Source organism: Armigeres subalbatus, chromosome 1 (assembly GCF_024139115.2).
Source record: "Armigeres subalbatus isolate Guangzhou_Male chromosome 1, GZ_Asu_2, whole genome shotgun sequence".
Taxonomy (NCBI): domain Eukaryota; kingdom Metazoa; phylum Arthropoda; class Insecta; order Diptera; family Culicidae; genus Armigeres; species Armigeres subalbatus.
The window spans coordinates 236,876,469-236,894,690 of NC_085139.1; the positions used below are offsets into that span (position 1 = coordinate 236,876,469).

Consider the following 18,222-nt stretch of genomic DNA (forward strand, 5'->3'; position numbering starts at 1 on the left):
AACGCAAAATGAACTTTTGTTCGCGTGGACGACTCGCTCAAATGTCAAACTCCATCGGGTGAGTGAATTTGATGAACTTCTGCATAGGTCTATAGCAAACAAACGATAGTCCGTACCTTGCGTAAAAATTTCACTTTTCTGCTAAATAGCCACTATTAAGAAAACATTTTCAGTGGCACCACTGGTATCCGGGGACCGTAATCGATGCCATTTTTGCAATCAACTCTTTCTTCTCATAAAATTTTGGTCCTGAGAAAAACCGATTTTCTTTCCAAAATGCGCCACTAACAGTAACTAAACGATAGTCCAAATATTTTGTTGTGCCCGCTCTCCGAGAAAATTTAATTGAACTGAGGATTGGAGTCGAGCCCGTAAGTTGCACGATTTTGATGTCTGTGCTTGCGATTGGTTGGTTTACCGATTTTTCAGTGCCTAGTAAAATTCAATTTTTCAATAGTTTAGCACCTTGAATGCATTTTTTCGATAGTTGAGCAAAATCTTAAAGAGTTCGTCGATCGATTAACACCAAAATCTTTAAAATCGGTTGAAAAACGGCTGAGTTATTAGCCCATACTTCCTGACCACTTTTCGCGACGGTCTCAGATTTGAATCTGCAGAACGACCCCCTATGTTCCGGACGGACGTAATCCTACGTCAAAAGATTGTTCAAACGCCATTAAATCGTGTTTAGTTTTTCTTTAATATTATTATTAATGAGTGTCCTGAGCTTATAAGCTACCTATACATCGACTTTTAAATAAAGTTATACCTAATTTGAATTATGCCATTCCCAACATTTGTCGTTTTCTCTGTATGTTTACATCTGTTTTCACCATTTACCGACTGAATTTTCCCAAATTTATTGTATGTCTCGCTCGATTTCGATTATCTATCATATATAAAACACGATGCCGGTGAAATCCATATCTTAGGGCATCTATTTTGCCCAGCAGCATTGAATTGTTAAATAGCATTGTTTATACATCTTACTTTTTCGCCATTTTGACTAAAATATGGTTTAATTTCAAAACATTTAATGTTTAAGTAGCGGATATTTATTATTAGAAATGTAGCCATGCAAAAATAACATTAAATTATATTAATCGCTTTTATAATAAGGAATTTTATAGGAAAACATTCGCTGTACGCTCAATTTTTTCACCTGAGATTATTTTCAAACAAGTGAACTTTGGAGAAAAATTTTCAACCATTTTATGTACGCATACATTGAAGGAAGAGATGAATATTGAAATGCATTAAAAATAACCGAGCCAACAATTAGATTTCCTTTGGAATTTTCGAATATATTCATCTAATCCATGCTGTACGCTCAATTTTGAGACTGACTGTACGTCATCCTAAACGGTGTTATGCCGATCAACCTGCTTCCATGACGTTGTACTATTTCCATATCTTACACTGGAGCCTGAACAGTTTTCCGAACTCTCCACGCTCAAGTCGTCGAAAACTTATTCTGTTGGCGATGCTCTTGAAAAATTAAACTTTATCAAGGGTTTATTATCTTCACTAAGAGTAACAAGCTTCTTTTCAGAAATATTATGCTCGAAAAATGAGACAAGTTCATCCGCGCTAGTACAGAACTCAATTCCAAAGAGCCCCAGGTGCTATCGGTAATTAATCGAAAGTTGTCCGGAGAGCCGTTGCGCCTCTTACCTTAATCAAAACTCGAACCTCAAGTAGGTCAATTTACATTTCATCAGCGGCGCGCGTCCGTGGATGGGATCCATCACTACTCGACCAACCACACCCACCATCTCTTGCGGGCGGTGTGGTGGTGGCCGTGCCCGCCCTCCCAAAGCACTCGCTCATTAGGAAAATCTGAAAAGATTAATTAGACACAGCTGAATTCACCGAGCCAACTTTGCTCTTTCATAACTTTCGTGAAAAGTTTTGCCCTCGGTCTCTCATGTTGCCTTCTCGGAACATGTTCGAGCCGGTATCGGTGTTTGGAGCGCTGATGGGAGAAGGTTTTTGCTATGGAGTGGAAGCGCTGTTTCGAACAAATTGGAAAAGAGCATTTGGAATTGATTCATTTCCAAAGATGTTTTTCCACTTTCATTCATTATGTATCTATATGAGCTTTCTATTGATAATTGATGGTAATCAATTACTAGTCACTGAGGCTTGCTATCTGCCAAAGTTTGGGTGGGAGTTAGTAACGTAGTTATAACATATTCTATTTTATTTGCATTCGAATGTTGCCGACGATGAGAGCGATTGAGAGACACAAATATTGTAGGACTTTTCAATCTAATCAGTTTTGGGTTTTTTGTGCCCTGGGAGTCCGGAAATGGATTCAATGGAAATGGATATACTTTCGATAAAAAATACCATTTTGATTTAATTTCCGAACATACATATTTCGAACAGTCTATTTTACGGAGGCTTGTCTGAATTATTTCATACAAATGGTCAATAGATATTTAATTATGAGAATATTAGATTACAAACACCAAAATCGGCCTTTTATTGCATTTTTTCAAATTTGTAGACATTGAAGGTCGTTACATTGTTAGCGGTAGCTGAGAGGAAAATTACCCAACGTCAACTCACCGACATAGGCGTAGCTATAGTTGCGGTCTAGAGTGGGGCATGGACCCAGCTGATGAGGAGTGGATATAGAGCACTGCACGCAGGGTTGTCAAGATTTTGTCGTATGCCTTTGCTTCTCATTTGACGCAAGGACTTTAGGGGCTTGCAGCTGGGTTGCCTTCTGTTTCGAAGTTCTTCTTAATCGGTAAAATTTACTCATATTGAATTTGGTTAATCAAAGTTTTCTACATTTTAAATGACAGCATCGCTACTACAAATAATTTAGCAAAAAATAGGATCCCTAGAATAATAACAAGCTAGCAAACTACAGGAAACTAGATGAGGTGGATAAGACAACCGTGAAAGAATTGTGGAAATCGCTTGAAAGACGCCCAGGAACCTGGTAAGGGGAACCTGATAAAAAGGATGAGATAAAATTTGCCTGCAAAGTTTAGTCACAAGATGAATCATCAAACAAATGTACCATGCGTCTCCATATGCTTTTATGCTGCTGAACAGTTTTCGAGATCCCTACCTATCGTTCTCTTTGAGGCCCATTTTTGCCTAAAAACACTCTTGGATACATTCAGATATCGTAATAACTTAGTATTTTAACTTATCTGAACATGCAAACATGCAAGCAACTTCAACGCCTTTAGCGGTGATCCCCTTCATACTTTATGACCAAATAATCTCGAAATTGTCCCAATAAAACAACAAACGCCGTTTAACCAGTCGATTTAAGTGATCGAGAACTATAAATGCAACATATGAGTTTTGCGAAAACGAAAAATCAAATACTTTTCATCTTCTTCTTATTGGCATAACATCCCCACACTGGGGCAGAGCCGCCTCGCAGCTTAGTGTTCATTAAGCACTTCCACAGTTATTAACTGCGAGGTTTCTAAGCCAAGTTACCATTTTGTGCATTCGTATATCATGAGGATAACACGATGATACTTTTATGCCCAGGGAAGTCGTTACAATTTCTAATCCGAAAATTGCCTAGACCGGCACCGGGAATCGAACCCAGCCACCCTCAGCATGGTCTTGTTTTATAGCCGCGCGTCTTACCGCACGGCTGAGGGAGGTACTTTTCATAGCATGTAGAAGTATAGTTTGACCGAATGCCATTTGGCCGAAAGGGTGATTTTTTACCGAAAGGGTCATTTGGGCGAACGGCATTTGGCCGAATGCTGTTTGACCAAATAGTTAATTTTTTTTCTTTATTAAAAGCAGTGAGATGTTCGAAATGAACAGTGAAAAGTGAGAGCGGCGAAGTGAGATGTTAGAAGTAGTGAGTAGTGAGAAGTGTGAACTGAGAACTGAGAAATGGAAGTGAGCACTTAGTAGTGAGATGTATGTAGTAACAAATGAGAAGTGAGTAATGGAATGTGAGAATTGAGAAATGAGTTGTGAGAAGTGAGATGCGATGGATGCTAAGTCTATGTTAATTTTCAACTATTCGGCTAAATGGCATTCGGTCAAACGGAAGTCGACCTAATGGCTCGACACCATTTATATCGTGCATGTGAACCCTTTCTGATAACATCGAGTTAGCGAGGTGAAAAAGCATTGAAAAATTACTTCGGGAATATCGAGTATGGGAGATATCGAGAGAACGCAGTATGCTAAATTCAAAGGACTTTGAATTTCATCGTGTAAGGGAAAATATTGAGTTCCAGAACATCTAGTTAGGGTGGGTTCACTGTACAACAAAATTGAGCACAGTAGTGAAGGTAAAGAGTTTTAGCGGATTTCTCGTCTGATGTGCCGATGAAAGGAATTGTATGCATGTCCTAGAATTTGAGTGAAGCGGCTTCCAGTCGACCATCAGCAGTAGAGAGATTGCAGAACTATCCGAGTAGCACACATGTTGAATGTTACAATTTTTTCATACACAATCAAGTTGCTGCAACCAAATCTGATCGAAATGTGCTACACGGATGTAGCCACGTGAAATGCGGCACCAACTAAAGAGAGTTTCTATATTATTATTATTTTTTAATTTTTCTTAATTTTTTGTTTGTTGATAATCATCATCAGATCTGCGAAAAAATATTCATGATTTATAGTTGATTATAATTTTATTTCTGAAAAAAAAAGATCGATTACCACCAGTGTAGTTTAATGTTCAATCCACCTTATTCAATCTAATACTATCGACTCTAACTCTCATGTGTGTTTTGCATCATGTGCGTAATCGTGTCTGCCGAGTGGACGTTCGTCTGCTCAACTATCGTATTCTGCACACTAGTGCGTTGTAGGCCGAGTCTATACCACCGCGTTCTCGTTGCAGGTTTACCGTCATATCATTTCCCATCAGCTTTATGTGGAATGTCACCGCAATGAACATGCTCTCATGGTTTTCGATTTGTTCAAAATTTCTGTGTTATTAAAGTCAAAATTGTGTCTTTGCGAATTGTGAAAACTGAGTAATGAGAAGTGAGTAGTAATATGAGTGAAAAGTAACAAGTGCGAAATGTAAATTGAAAAGGGAAAAGTAGGAAGTGAAAACTGAGAGGTGAGAAGTGTTAAGTAAGAAGTAAGAAGAAGGAAGTAAAAAGTTAGAAGCGAAAATGAGAAGTGAGACGTGAGTAATGACTAGTGAAAAGAGACAAGTGAGAAGTGAGAAGTGAGATATAAGCAGTGGAAAGCGAGAGCCGAGATGTGAGAATAGAGAAGTGAAAACTGAGAAATAATAAGTTAGAAGTGAGAAATGAGATGTAAAAAATGAGAAATGAGAAGTGAGGTCCAAGGAGTGACAAGTGAGAAATGAGAAGTGAGATGTGACAAGTGTGAAGTAGGATGTGAGAATTGAATATTGTGAAATTAATCCTTATTGCTTCCAACTTCTTTCTGAAAAGTAAGAAGTGAGAAGTGAGAGGCACAGAGAAACAGACGTCTCACTTTGAACAAAATGCAATCAAAATCATCGTCACGGAAACATTATCGCGCAATGCTAAATGCACTGTGAGTGGACAAGCGGCAACCAGATGGCGGTAGTGTGCAAACGTCAAACGCAATCAAATTCGATGGAAGCGTCATCGATGGCCGATTGACTACCTTCAAAAAATAAATGAAATATATGTTGAGTGAGACGTCTGTTTCTCTGTGTAAGAAGTGAGATGTGAGGAATGGGAAATGAGAAGCAAGAAGTGAGATGCTAGAAGTGAGAAATGATAAGTGAGAAATGAGCAGTCAGAAATGAAAAGTGATAATGAGAGGTGAGAAGTGAGGACCGAGAAGTGAGAAGTGAGAAATAACATAAGAGATGGGATAAGTTAGAAGTGACATGTGCTGCTTCTTTTTTCATGTTAATTTTTTCCTACTTCGTCTTCCTTTGTCTTTCTGTCTCATATCTCACAACTCACTCTTCTCACTTCCCAACATCTTGCTTCACACTTCCCCATTATCATCGCTCACTGTTCACCTCTTGCTTCTGTTTTTCGTACTACTCACTTCCTTCTCCTAGTTTGCAACTATAACAACTCTCAACTTAGAATAACTCAGTTCTCATTTTTCAGTTCCCAGTACTAACTTCTCACTTATTAATGCACACCTATCAGTTCCCGGATTATGCGGGAGAGTCCCGGATTCAGCCCACTTGTCCCGCATTTCCAGGCATCTAATTAAACGTCCCGCGTTCGTTGAGGAATCTGTATAGTCTGGAGTATCTGTGAAACCAGTAGGAAATGGAAAAGGCTCTCGAAAATTGTCAAAAGTTCCTTATTATCAGAAGAAAAAGGGGGATTGAATTTGGATTTGGATTGGATTTGGATTGGATTTGGATTGGATTTTAATTGGATTTGAATTGGATTTGAAATGAATTTGGATTGGATTTGAATTGGATTTGGATTTGGATTGGATTTGGATTGGATTTGGATTGGATTTGGATTGGATTTGGATTGGATTTGGATTTGGATTTGGATTGGATTTGGATTGGATTTGGATTGGATTTGGATGTGGATTGGATTTGGATTGGTTTGATTGGTTTGGATTGGTTTGGATTGATTTGGATTGGTTTGATTTGATTGATTTGGATTGGTTTGGATTGGTTTGGATTGATTTGGATTGGTTTGATTGATTTGGATTGATTTGGATTGGTTTGGATTGGTTTGGATTGGTTTGGATTGATTTGGATTGATTTGGATTGATTTGGATTGATTTGGATTGATTTGGATTGGTTTGGATTGATTTGGATTGGTTTGGATTGGTTTGGATTGGTGTTGGATTGGATTTGGATTGGATTTGGATTTGGATTGGATTTGGATTGGATTTGGATTGGATTTGGATTGGATTTGGATTGGATTTGTATTGGATTTGTATTGGACAACCTTCGCCTGGATTCCCGAGCACTGCGGAGTGCCAGGCAACGTCACTGCGGACATTCTGGCTGGTGCCAGCCACCAAGGTCGGCGTTTCACAACATCGGTTCCCTTGAGTGACGTTGAAGCCTGGATTAAAAAGATCGTCAGCCAGCATTGGAAAACCAATGGGCTGCTTCCAGAACTACGCAATTGCGGAAGGTCAAGGGATCCACGGAACCCTGGAACGACATGCCTAGTCTCAAGGACCAGCAAGTAATCTCCCGCCTCCGCACCGGCCACACCCGATTATCACATAATTTCGGCAGAAGGGCCTTTCGGACCGCTTGTGACATCTATTATTATTTATTCAGACTAAGGCCGAAGTGGCCTGTGCAGTATATAAGAGTCTTCTCCATTCGGCTCGGTCCATGGCTACACGCCGCCAGCCACGCAGTCTACGGAGGGTCCGCAAGTCATCTTCCACCTGATCGATCCACCTTGCCCGCTGCGCACCTCGCCTTCTTGTGCCCGTCGGATCGTTGTCGAGAACCATTTTCACCGGGTTATTGTCCGACATTCTGGCTACGTGCCCGGCCCACCGCCGTCGTCCGATTTTCGCGGTGTGAACGATGATGGTTCTCCCAACAGCTGATGCAACTCGTGGTCCATTCGCCCCCTCCACGTACCGTCTGCCATCTGCACCCCACCATGGATGGTACGCAGCACTTTCCTTTCGAAAACTCCAAGTGCGCGTTGGTCCTCCACGAGCATCGTCCAGGTCTCGTGTCCGTAGAGAACTACCGGTCTTATAAGCGTTTTGTAGATAGTCAGTTTGGTACGGCGGCGAACTTTATTCGATCGGAGCGTCTTACGGAGTCCAAAGTACGTACGATTTCCAGCCACTATGCGCCTCCGAATTTCTCTGCTGATGTAATTTTCGGCAGTCACCAGTGAGCCCAAGTACACAAATTCTTCTACCACCTCGATTTCGTCACCACCGATGCCAACTCGCGGTGGGTGGCTCACATTGTCTTCTCTTGAACCTCTTCCTATCATGTACTTCGTCTTCGTCTGATGACTAGTCCGATCCGCTTGGCTTCCCTCTTCAGTCTGATTCAGGCTTCCTCCATCTTCTCAAAGTTACGTGCCATAATGTCTATGTCGTCGGTGAAGCCAAATAGCTGGACGGACTTATTGAAAATTGTACCACTCGTGTTAATCCCTGCCCTTTGTATTACCCCTTCCAACGCGATGTTGAATAGCAGACACGAAAGACCATCACCTTGCCGTAACCCTCTGCGCGTTTCGAAGGGACTCGAGAATGCCCCTGGAACTCGAACTACGCACATCACCTGATCCATCGTCGCTTTGATCAACCGTGTCAGTTTATCCGGAACTCCGTTTTCGTGCATTAGCTGCCATAGCTGGTCCCGATCGATTGTATCATATGCGGCTTTAAAGTCGATGAATAGATGATGTGTGGGCACGTTGTATTCGCGGCATTTCTGCAGTACTTGGCGAATGGCGAACACCTGGTCCGTGGTGGAGCGTTCGCCCATAAAACCCGCCTGGTACTGCCCCACGAACTCCAGCTGTTAGTCGACGGCATAAAATTTGGGAGAGTACCTTGTAGGCGGCGTTCAGCAATGTGATTGCGCGGTAGTTGCTACAATCCAGCTTATCGCCCTTTTTGTAGATGGGACACACGACACCTTCCATCCACTCCCGCGGCAAAACTTCCTCCTCCCAAATCTTGGTAATGACCCAGTGCAGCGCTCTAGCCAGTGCCTCACCACCGTGTTTAAATAGCTCTCCTGGTAGTTGGGGCTTTGTTGTCAACCCCAGGGGCTTTGTTGTTTTTCAGCCGGCCAATCTCCTCCTAGATTTCTTGGAGATCCGGAGCCAGTAGAATTATGTCCTGCGCGCGTTCTCCCAGGTCCATCACCATACTGTCATCTTCGTCTGCCACATCGCCATTCAGGTGTTCTTCGTAGTGCTGCCGCCACCTTTGGATCACCTCTCGCTCGTTCGTAAGATGGTTCCCGTTTATGTCTTTACACATATCAGGCTGTGGCAAGTGGCCCTTACGTGAACGGTTTAACTTCTCATAGAACTTTCGTGTGTTATTAGCGCGGTACAGTTGCTCCGTCTCTTCACGGTCTCGATCTTCCTGCTGACGCTTTTTCCTCCGGAAAATCGAGTTTTGTCTGTTCCGCGCCCGTTTATGTCGTGCCTCGTTCGCCCTCGTGCGGTGTTGCAGCAATCTTGCCCATGCTGCATTCTTCTCTTCTACTAACTGCTCACATTCGCCTCATACCAACCGTTTATCTGATCCGGAGGCATCGTGCCAAATGCAGCGGTTGCGGTGCTACCAATGGCGGATCGAATATCTATCCAGCCATCTTCAAGAGACGCTGCGCCTAGATGCTCTTCCGTTGGGAGTGCCACTTCCAGCTGCTGCGCGTATTATTGGTCGACGTACGCTAGTCTACCGTCTTGTACCCGCCCAATGTTAAGCCGCGGCGTCCGACTTCGACGCGTGTTGTACACCGTCAAGAGTTAAGAGTTTTGAGCGTAGGCATACTGCAACGAGGTAGTGGTCGGATTCAATATACGCACTGCGGTAAGTGCGTACGTTCGTGATGTCGGAGAAGAATTTACCGTTGATTAGAACGTGGTCGATTTGGTGTTCCGTTTCTTGGTTAGGTGATCTCCATGTGGCCTTGTGGATATTTTTGCGGGGAAAGAAGGTGCTTCGGACTACCATTGCGCGGATACGGTGTGCAGACTATCCGGTCCGATGACCGGTCTATACATTTTCTCCCTTCCTACCTGTGCGTTCATGTCACCGATGACAATTTTGACGTCCCGCAGTAGGCATCCATCGTATGTCTGCTCCAGCTGTGCGTAGAACGCTTCTTTCTCGTCGTCGGGTCTCCCTTCGTGTGGGCAGTGCACGTTGATGATGTTATAGTTGAAGAAACGGCCTTTAATCCTCAGCTTGCACATCCTTGCGTTGATTGGCTGCCACCCAATCACGCGTTGGCGCATCTTACCTAGCACTATGAGGCCGGTTCCCAGCTCGTTGGTGGTGCCACAGCTTTTGTAGAAGGTAGCCGCTCGATGCCCGCTTTTCCACACTTTCTGTCCTGTCCAGCAAATCTCCTGCAGCGCCACGACGTCGAAGTTGTGGGGATGCAATTCATTGTAGATCATCCTGTCGCAACCTGCGAAACCTAGCGACTTGCAGTTCCATGTTCCAAGCTTCCAATCGTGATCCTTTATTCGTCGCCTAGGTCTTTGCCGATTATATCGAGTCGCATTATCTCTTATATTGTTCGTAATGATTACGGGCCTGCGCAAACCTCCTGTCTCGTCGGAGGGCCGTCGTGTCAGGGCTGTTTAGCGTCCCACCTAACACCAGGACTTGGGCTTGTGCGCGGCACACGGTCGCTTTGGTGGGGCCTACTTGCGGATACATGCAGCTTTTTATAGAGGTTTAACAGGGCCCACTGTCAAACCCCACCACATCCTAGGCAAGCCCCACAACTCGTAGATGGCCTGGGGAGGGATCGTCAGCCCTTGAGCCCACAAAAAAAAGAGAGAAAAAATTCACTCTGCTGCTATTGACGCTATCCAACCACTAACTGAAAACAAAACCTGATCCATAAACATGCGAGGAAATTCCGCTGGAGTGCTGCTGCTGCTGATGCTGGGATCGCTACCGATGTCATCGTTCTATTCGCTCTCTCTGTATTCTCGAACAGAAGTGCGTGCGAGAAATACGGGTCTTTTTATCTCCAGCGAAAATGAAGAAGTGGGCCAAACGGCACGTAATTTACATCATTCTGATGCCCGTGTTGGGAATGCATGAACGGAATTAGTTGGATCTGAAATTTTTACTGAATATGACAATAATTGAAATTTTCAATAGTTTATAGTAAATAATTGAAAGTTTCACCGAAATTAACAAATTGCTGGAGAGTTTCATAATCGAATGATATATAAATTTCCAAACTCCATCGAAAGAAAAAGGCGTTATTAACGCTCAAAACTTTACGTGATTTTGTGACGGTCACACATTTTAGATTCTGATTTGTCACCTTCGGGTTAGACGATGTCTAACGTTATTGTTATTATCTTTATTAGTGAGGTTTTCGGCCCATCCCAGCCAGTGGTGGAAATCTGCGAACCTTACTCACAAAACGAGAAGTAGGCACTGCAAAAGACTCGCGAACATTTGTTTTGCCTTTTTCTTGCCTACCTACTACTCGCAGAGAAAACAAAAAAACGAACCTTGAAAAATGTTCGTGAAGCTTCGCGAGTCATTCGGATATTAATTTGCCATTTGCCATTACAGTCATAAAACAACATCGGAGCATGTTTCTCACTGATGTTCGAGCAAGAACACAATTGTTTATTGTTATTGTGTTTATGTCAAGTCAAATTTATCCATTGTATTCGAAGTAATCACAAATACTCGCGACCGTGATTTTGACTCCCGAACAAAACACTGCCCTGCTTTTTGTATTTGCTCTGTCCGTACTCGCGAACAAAGCAAGCGCCAGAAAAATGCAGGCAGTAGGTTCGCGCGAGTGTGGCATTTTTGGTAGGCCCAATTACACTCTTTTCTTACTCGTGAAGCGAGTATTTCCACTACTGATCCCAGCAACCACAAATCGCATAAGAATTCACGATTAAAATCGTTTACCAATCCAAGTTTCATCAAAATCGTATTGGGATGCGCACAGTAGGCGAGTTCATTCCAGGTTCATTTGTTGACATCGCATATTCCTGCAAACAAACTCAAATTAAATCGGATCTTCTGTCACACCGAGTTTGTGATCACAAACTACATCGCAATGTATATCGAAGAAACTCGCTTAAAAATCGTGCACATCGCATACACTACCGTGCAGCGTTGGATAAGAAATACACATAGGGGAACAGACGGCTTTGGCAGGTTTTGTTCTATTATTGGCAGGGGGTTTTTGTCGACCGAATTTTATGAGATTTGGCCACAATATTCTTTGATATGCAAAGAATATTGTGGCCAAATTTCATAAAATTCGGTCGATAAAAACCCCCTGCCAATAATAGAACAAAACCTGCCAAAGCCGTCATTACCCCTATATCGCCTCCACTTTTGTACTTAAAAAGGGTTTTCGCGACTGGTATGCGATGCAATTTGTGCGCATAAGCATCGCATAACAGAAAAACAATTTTATTATGCATGCATTCTGGTTGTCTGGGATGTCTAACGTCAAAAATATCATTCAGTGTTCGTTTCGCGTGAACACGCAACTTATTTTCAACTGTCCAACGCTTGTTTTAAATAACGAAAAGAAGTTTATTGGATGACGAATTGGCTTGGCTACAATAGTCACTGGAAAAAAAATCACTATGCACTGGCACTTCTTCCACAACGTACAGGTTTTTTTTAAACCCTACGGTCTTCATTATCACACTATTGCTACCGAAGGTGATTTTCTAGGCCATGATTTTACATGCGAAAACAAACTACCATATACCATGCGCCTCCTTCACACAATTCGTAACCTTCCGAAGGAAAACAAGCGATGGGAAGGAAATGGCCTTAACTCCTGGGTCTGCGGCCTGACCGAGTTGGGTGGTTTTCCGGTTCTTTCAGCTTTCGAACGTCCAAATTGAAAATAAACGAACCAAAGACAAACAAAATCTCGGGAGCAAATCGGGAGTACATCAAATAATCGAGAGACCGAGGCGCATAAATACTCGTTTTACTTGGCAATGTTATTATTAATATTAAGATAGGAACATTTAAAAGAATATGCAAGAATCTTGCTATCTCCGAAACATACCCAATTAAACAATGTGAGCAAACATACTTTTAACTTTAATTTATTAATAACTAGTTGAACGTACCCGACCTTGCTTTGGTTGTATATTTTTGCATTGCATCTGTCAATTGCTCACCACATTCTGAATCATTTTTTTCGATCGCATTCGGTTTTCTCCCAACTCATATTGTATTTTGAATATTTTTTAACTTTCCTTCGGAGACGAGCCAGCCTAGGGCTGACCTAATAAAGACAAAAAAAAAACTTTCCCTTTCAAAATTGTAAATTTTTTGCAAATCGACTGTTTCGTGCAATACTGGTTCAATTAGGATATGTTAGTTTTTGACATTTTGATGGCATAGAAAGGAAAATGCAAATGGTTCCACAATGCATAGAAAGTTACGTGTACTTCAAAATTTGCTGATTTTCCAAAAACATTATATAAATCCATGAATTTGTCAATTTTTTCAAGTTTTCTTGCTGAAACACTCAAACCCTATCTATTTGTATCAAAACATGCAGAAAGATTCGTGAAATTCGAAATAATCGCAAACATATACAATACAAGTTTCCTTTTTTTTAGTTAAAAATTCAAAACGTTGTTTACGTAATTTTTCAGATTTTGAGGTGTGCCTGTATTGCACGAAACCGTCGATATTTCAACATAGCTGATCTTACGACGAATGGATTAGCGAGGGAATCTTGCAAATCGGCCCATTAGTTCGTGAGTTATATTGCCTCATAGGAAATGAAAACTAATTTTTATATATAGAGAAGATAAATAAACCAATTTAATTTTAATGAATACATACATCACAAGTTTTAATCCAGAAGGCAGTTTAAACTAGAATATCAAATACTGTCCGTGTATGCGCATCCATTTCCAACCCCAACGAACCGAATCCCACCCAACCGAGACAAGCTAATTGACTATTTTTTCCAACCTTTCGTTCGTTTCATTCGCAGTTCTACCCCAGTATGACCCCATCATCAACGGTTTGCAGCACAACTACGCCTTGGGCGATTTTGTGGTGGCGAACTGTTCCTCGGACATGTCCAGCCCGCCGGCTCGCCTCTATTGGTTCATCAACGATCGAATTGTAAGTAGCGCCCCCATCGCACGCACTGGTCGTTCGACCCCCCGCGTCGGATAATTCCATTCCATCTCTCCACTTGAACAGGTCCCATCGGACTACCTGCAACCGCAGCAGGAAACCACCATCGAGAACGATGGCTTCATCCTGCGCTACCGGACGCTGGAGATACGGTTCCACATCGACGAGGCCCGGCTCGGCAAAATCAAGGGCAAGCTGGTGCTCAAATGCTTGGCACGGATCGATGCGTTCCCGCAGGGCACGCGGGAAACCACTCAGGTGGTCTACATCCCGATGACGGATGAGCTGCGTAACCAGAAGCTCATCAACTGGCGCAACGGAGGTGAGTGTTTTCCGGATGGGTGGATGCCTTCACCTGGAACTGGTATTGCTGCTATCTGGTGATCTGATTAATGGGTTGTTTGCTGGGACGGGAAAAAGGAAACAGCTAAAGGGTCACGAGCAACGAGTTCAGTTACTTTTTCCATTTCGACTTATTGTGAATGAGATTCTGTAATGTGCGTCGATGTGTAGATACAATTATTTGATTAGTTTCGCAAAAAACTGACCATGTTTGTATCGATAATCGGTTCAAATCGTGTATTCTTATGGGATATGTGGTTTGCTAAAATCCACCTATTCTTGAAAGGCACTACTGAAACAGTTCGCTCTGATGATTTTCTAGCTGTCTTCCACTAATGTGTTCACATAATCTCTGGCCCACAACAGAAATAAAATGGCGAATAAATAAGACTCAACGATCTAAATTTAGATCATGTTTTAGTCGTTTTTCCTTAAAATTGATTCGACAAAGAACATTTTTGTGTGCACTACGAATTAAAATAAATGTTATCTCTTTCCACAGCCCACTCCCTGCACCACGAGTCACAGCTGCACTCGAAGCATCATCTGAAGTATGTAGCCCTTCTAATCCTATCACTTCTTGCGAAAATTTCACTATCTCTGTAAAAAAGCCAACCTCTTAACCAAAAACGATAGTCATATGAAGTGGCAAATGACGGCGGGTGGTCGGCAAGGGTTGCTCATTAGGAGAGCACGTTCGAAACGAACAACAGCCAGCAAGCCGAAAGCCACTGAATAGAAAAGGCACAAAGCCATGCCAACACCAAGTTAGGAAGCCAAATCTGAAAAATCAAGTACACACAGAAAGAAGCGTGATAGTGACCTCCTTAGAGCAAACGACAAAGTCAGATGCGAGATAGCAAAGAGAAAGCAAAGAAAAATATCGGAAAAACTCTAGTTGTTAATTTTTTAGAAGCAATTTCTGTTGATCCCTCATAATGTATAGTGTGGTGGTGGAATAAGGAGAAAACGTACTTGAAATTCGTTCACTATTGTATCGTTACTATCAAAAGCACTCACAGTGGAGACGCGTTCCGATGATGATGATGGTGGGAGAGATGGGGGGAATTGCAATTTTCACCACACACACTCTCACTCCGCGCACTCACAAAACAAAAAACAAAAAATAACATAAACTTGTACAGCAGCTGCCGAAGCAAGCACGCCAACAGTCAGTCGAGCGAATCTTGTAAATAGCTATGAAGAACAAAAAAAAACTTGAAAAACGAAGCTCGGCGGATTGGCCAGCATCCAAAGAGGCACCAGCCAGCAGCAACAGCACTCACTCACATGTTACTCTAGTTATAGAATAGCCCCTCGTTTCTCCTTTTATCTCGTGTTGTTCCTTTATTTTTTCGGCGTAAGATTAAGATAAACTAATCCTATTTAGTGTTAAGGCGAAAGCGATGAGAGCGGGAGAAATAAAGCGAACGGACGCGAAGCATGAAGCAAAAGGTCGTAAGGTTGGGTGAGATACGAACGATAGGAGAAAAGTTAGATAGTTTTTATAAATATTTTTGTAACGTTTAGTTAACAGCGCATATTTATACAGAGCAGAGGGGGTGGACGGGCGAGAGGAAATGAGGCAAGTCGAAGAGACAAAAAAAAAGAGTCCGTTCTAGAAAAAGAAACGTCAGCAACAGAGACAGACAGGCATTGCCTGGATGGGGATTTAGAGTCGCGGGGAAGCGGTAAAGAGGTGAAACAACCGGGTCCGGAGACGAGAAAAAGCGTGAAAGTTAAACAATTGCAAATCAAAGTCAAACTCTCTGTCAGCAAAAGCGCGAGCAGCCAGCTGGAGGCAGATGCTCGCGATAAGACTGGTCGAATAATTTTGGGGAATTTCCTTTGTGTTACACAATTATCTGTTGCGTTGAAATGAAAAAAATGGAGAAGCTTCGTGCTTCAAGCATTTCTCGTGAACATTCTGATGAGTTTTATGAGGACTAAGAAATATTGAAATTCCGAAGAATTTCCTTGCGTTATCCAAAAAAAATATGAACATGAAGGAAATTTAGAATAATTTTCACTGAAATCTTTCTCGAATGGATTCGAAAAAGAATTGAATAGCTTTACACTAAAACTCTAGCGAAATTTCTCATGTAAATTTGGGAGAATTTTTCTTACAGATTCAGAAGAGTTTGACGTAAAAGTTTCCAAAAATGAACCCACAAATTAAAAAAAATTAAAATTTTAAAAATGGAAATTAAAAAAAATAACAAAAATTAAAAGAATAGAGATTTAAAAAACGGAAATTAAGAAAAAATTATAAAAAAAAAATTCAGTGGAAAATATAAAAAAACTCCGCAGAAAGTTGGAAGAACTTATCAAGGAAGTATAAAAGAAACTGGAAGCTTAGATAAAATGGCAATAGGTATTCAGATGGAATAACTAAATAAATGAAATGAAACGCAGAATTTTCTCTGGAAGTGGGAAACAATTTTGCATTGAAATGCTCGCGAGAAGTGAGGAATAAGCTTGAGCTTGAGCCTGATTGACTGCCCGTAGTTGCTACTCAATTATGGCCGAATCAGCTGTTCTTGCATAGAGAGCCAAAAGATTTTTGCTTGGGACTAGCACTCATCTTCAATGTACAAGTACTGGTGAACTCATTTGTTAGGTCACACTGGCGCCTGCCACGTCTGAATGCAAGTCAATGTAGGGAATGGGGAGAAAATGATAATGCAACCACTCGCCCACTGCAAGCCGAATATACCTTTGAACTTGCCACGAGTTCATACGGAATTTATTGGAATTTTTGGGTTAGATTCGAGAGGGAGAGGTTCGTCTTGGTTTACGAGCTGCCAATGTAATAAGATAGAAGAAAGCAACTGATGGAATTTCTAATTGGATGTAGCAAACGAGCTTTTTCGTTTATTTCCAATTCTAGCAGTTACTGCCAGAATAGTCAAGTTGATGGTATAGAATAGAATTCTAAACGGTATGGAAGTCCATATCCTGTTAACGCGATTGCCAGAACATGAGAAATATAGAGAAAGTTGCAAAGTAAGAGAATGGAACGGACCTGGGATTGAACCCACGACCACCTGCTATGAGGCAGAAGCAGTAGTCGTATGATTACCAAGTCCGTTTCGCTCACAAGAAGTGAGGAATAAGAGTGAGAAATAAGATGTCTCATTTCTCACTTCTCAGTCGGTGTATTTCACCTCACACTTCTCACTTTTCACTGTGAGAATAAAGATGGTAAGAGAGAAATGGAAACTGAAAAGTGAAACGTCTCACTTTTCTCTTCACATATCTTACTTGCCACTGTAAGAAGTGAGAAATATAATGTAAGAAATCGGAAATAAGAAGTGAGAAGTTTCACTTCTCAATAGTCACTTCTCACTTTAAGAAGTTAGAAAAGAGATGTAATCGCCTAACTTCTCGTTACTTATTTGTTTTTCCTCACTCCTCATTTTTCACATTAACATTTCACTGCGAGAAGTAGGATACAGGGAGTGAGAAATGAAAAGAAAGTAGTGCGAAGTTAAAGGGTGCTGAAGGTTTCGAGATAGGACGCAAATCTTTGGGATTACTCGACCAGTTAGATCATATCCAAATTATATTAGCATATGTTACTAACAGGCAGCGTCGTAGCTTGTGGTTGGCCGTGTTGCACCCGCTAGGGGCGCCAGGCCTTAAAGGGACGCTGAAGTCCAGTTTTTTTTCTATGGGAAGTTATGACAAATTATTCTCAAATTCACTGGTTCAAAGTGTTTAAAATTTAAACTCTTATCAGATTCTCTCGGGAACTACATCTGCGATCAATCGTACAGCTTATTTCCGGAAGGCCGTGTTCCGTCAATAACTTATACAGGTGTCAGAACGTCGCATATAGGTATACGCAGCGTAAGAACGTGGCCAAAACTAAGTCAATCATTTTTTCGTCTGAAAATGCATTCAATATAAACAGCAAAGTGGATTTTTTTTCTTTGCTTTTATCTTGCAGTGAAGTCTGACCACTGGCGGCGTCAGTTACTGTTATTTGATAGAGTACCACTTGCGACTCCTCACGGAATCCAAGTTTCAAAGTGCTCGCGTTGTCGGGGGCACACCACTCGATACGGAGGCGGCGCACAA

General features: G+C 41.8%; 1 protein-coding gene across 1 annotated transcript in view; it reads left to right on the forward strand.

The window, feature by feature from the left end:
• LOC134211945 (uncharacterized) overlaps positions 1–17,938 on the forward strand; it is an 88,769-nt gene extending 70,831 nt beyond the window's left edge. The window contains exons 4-6 of the mRNA XM_062689359.1: positions 13,649–13,782; positions 13,864–14,119; positions 14,642–17,938. Of these exons, the coding sequence (XP_062545343.1) occupies positions 13,649–13,782; positions 13,864–14,119; positions 14,642–14,745 (494 nt within the window). The 3' untranslated portion in view covers positions 14,746–17,938. The remainder of the gene's footprint in view (positions 1–13,648; positions 13,783–13,863; positions 14,120–14,641) is intronic.
• The last annotated feature ends 284 nt before the right edge of the window (positions 17,939–18,222 follow it).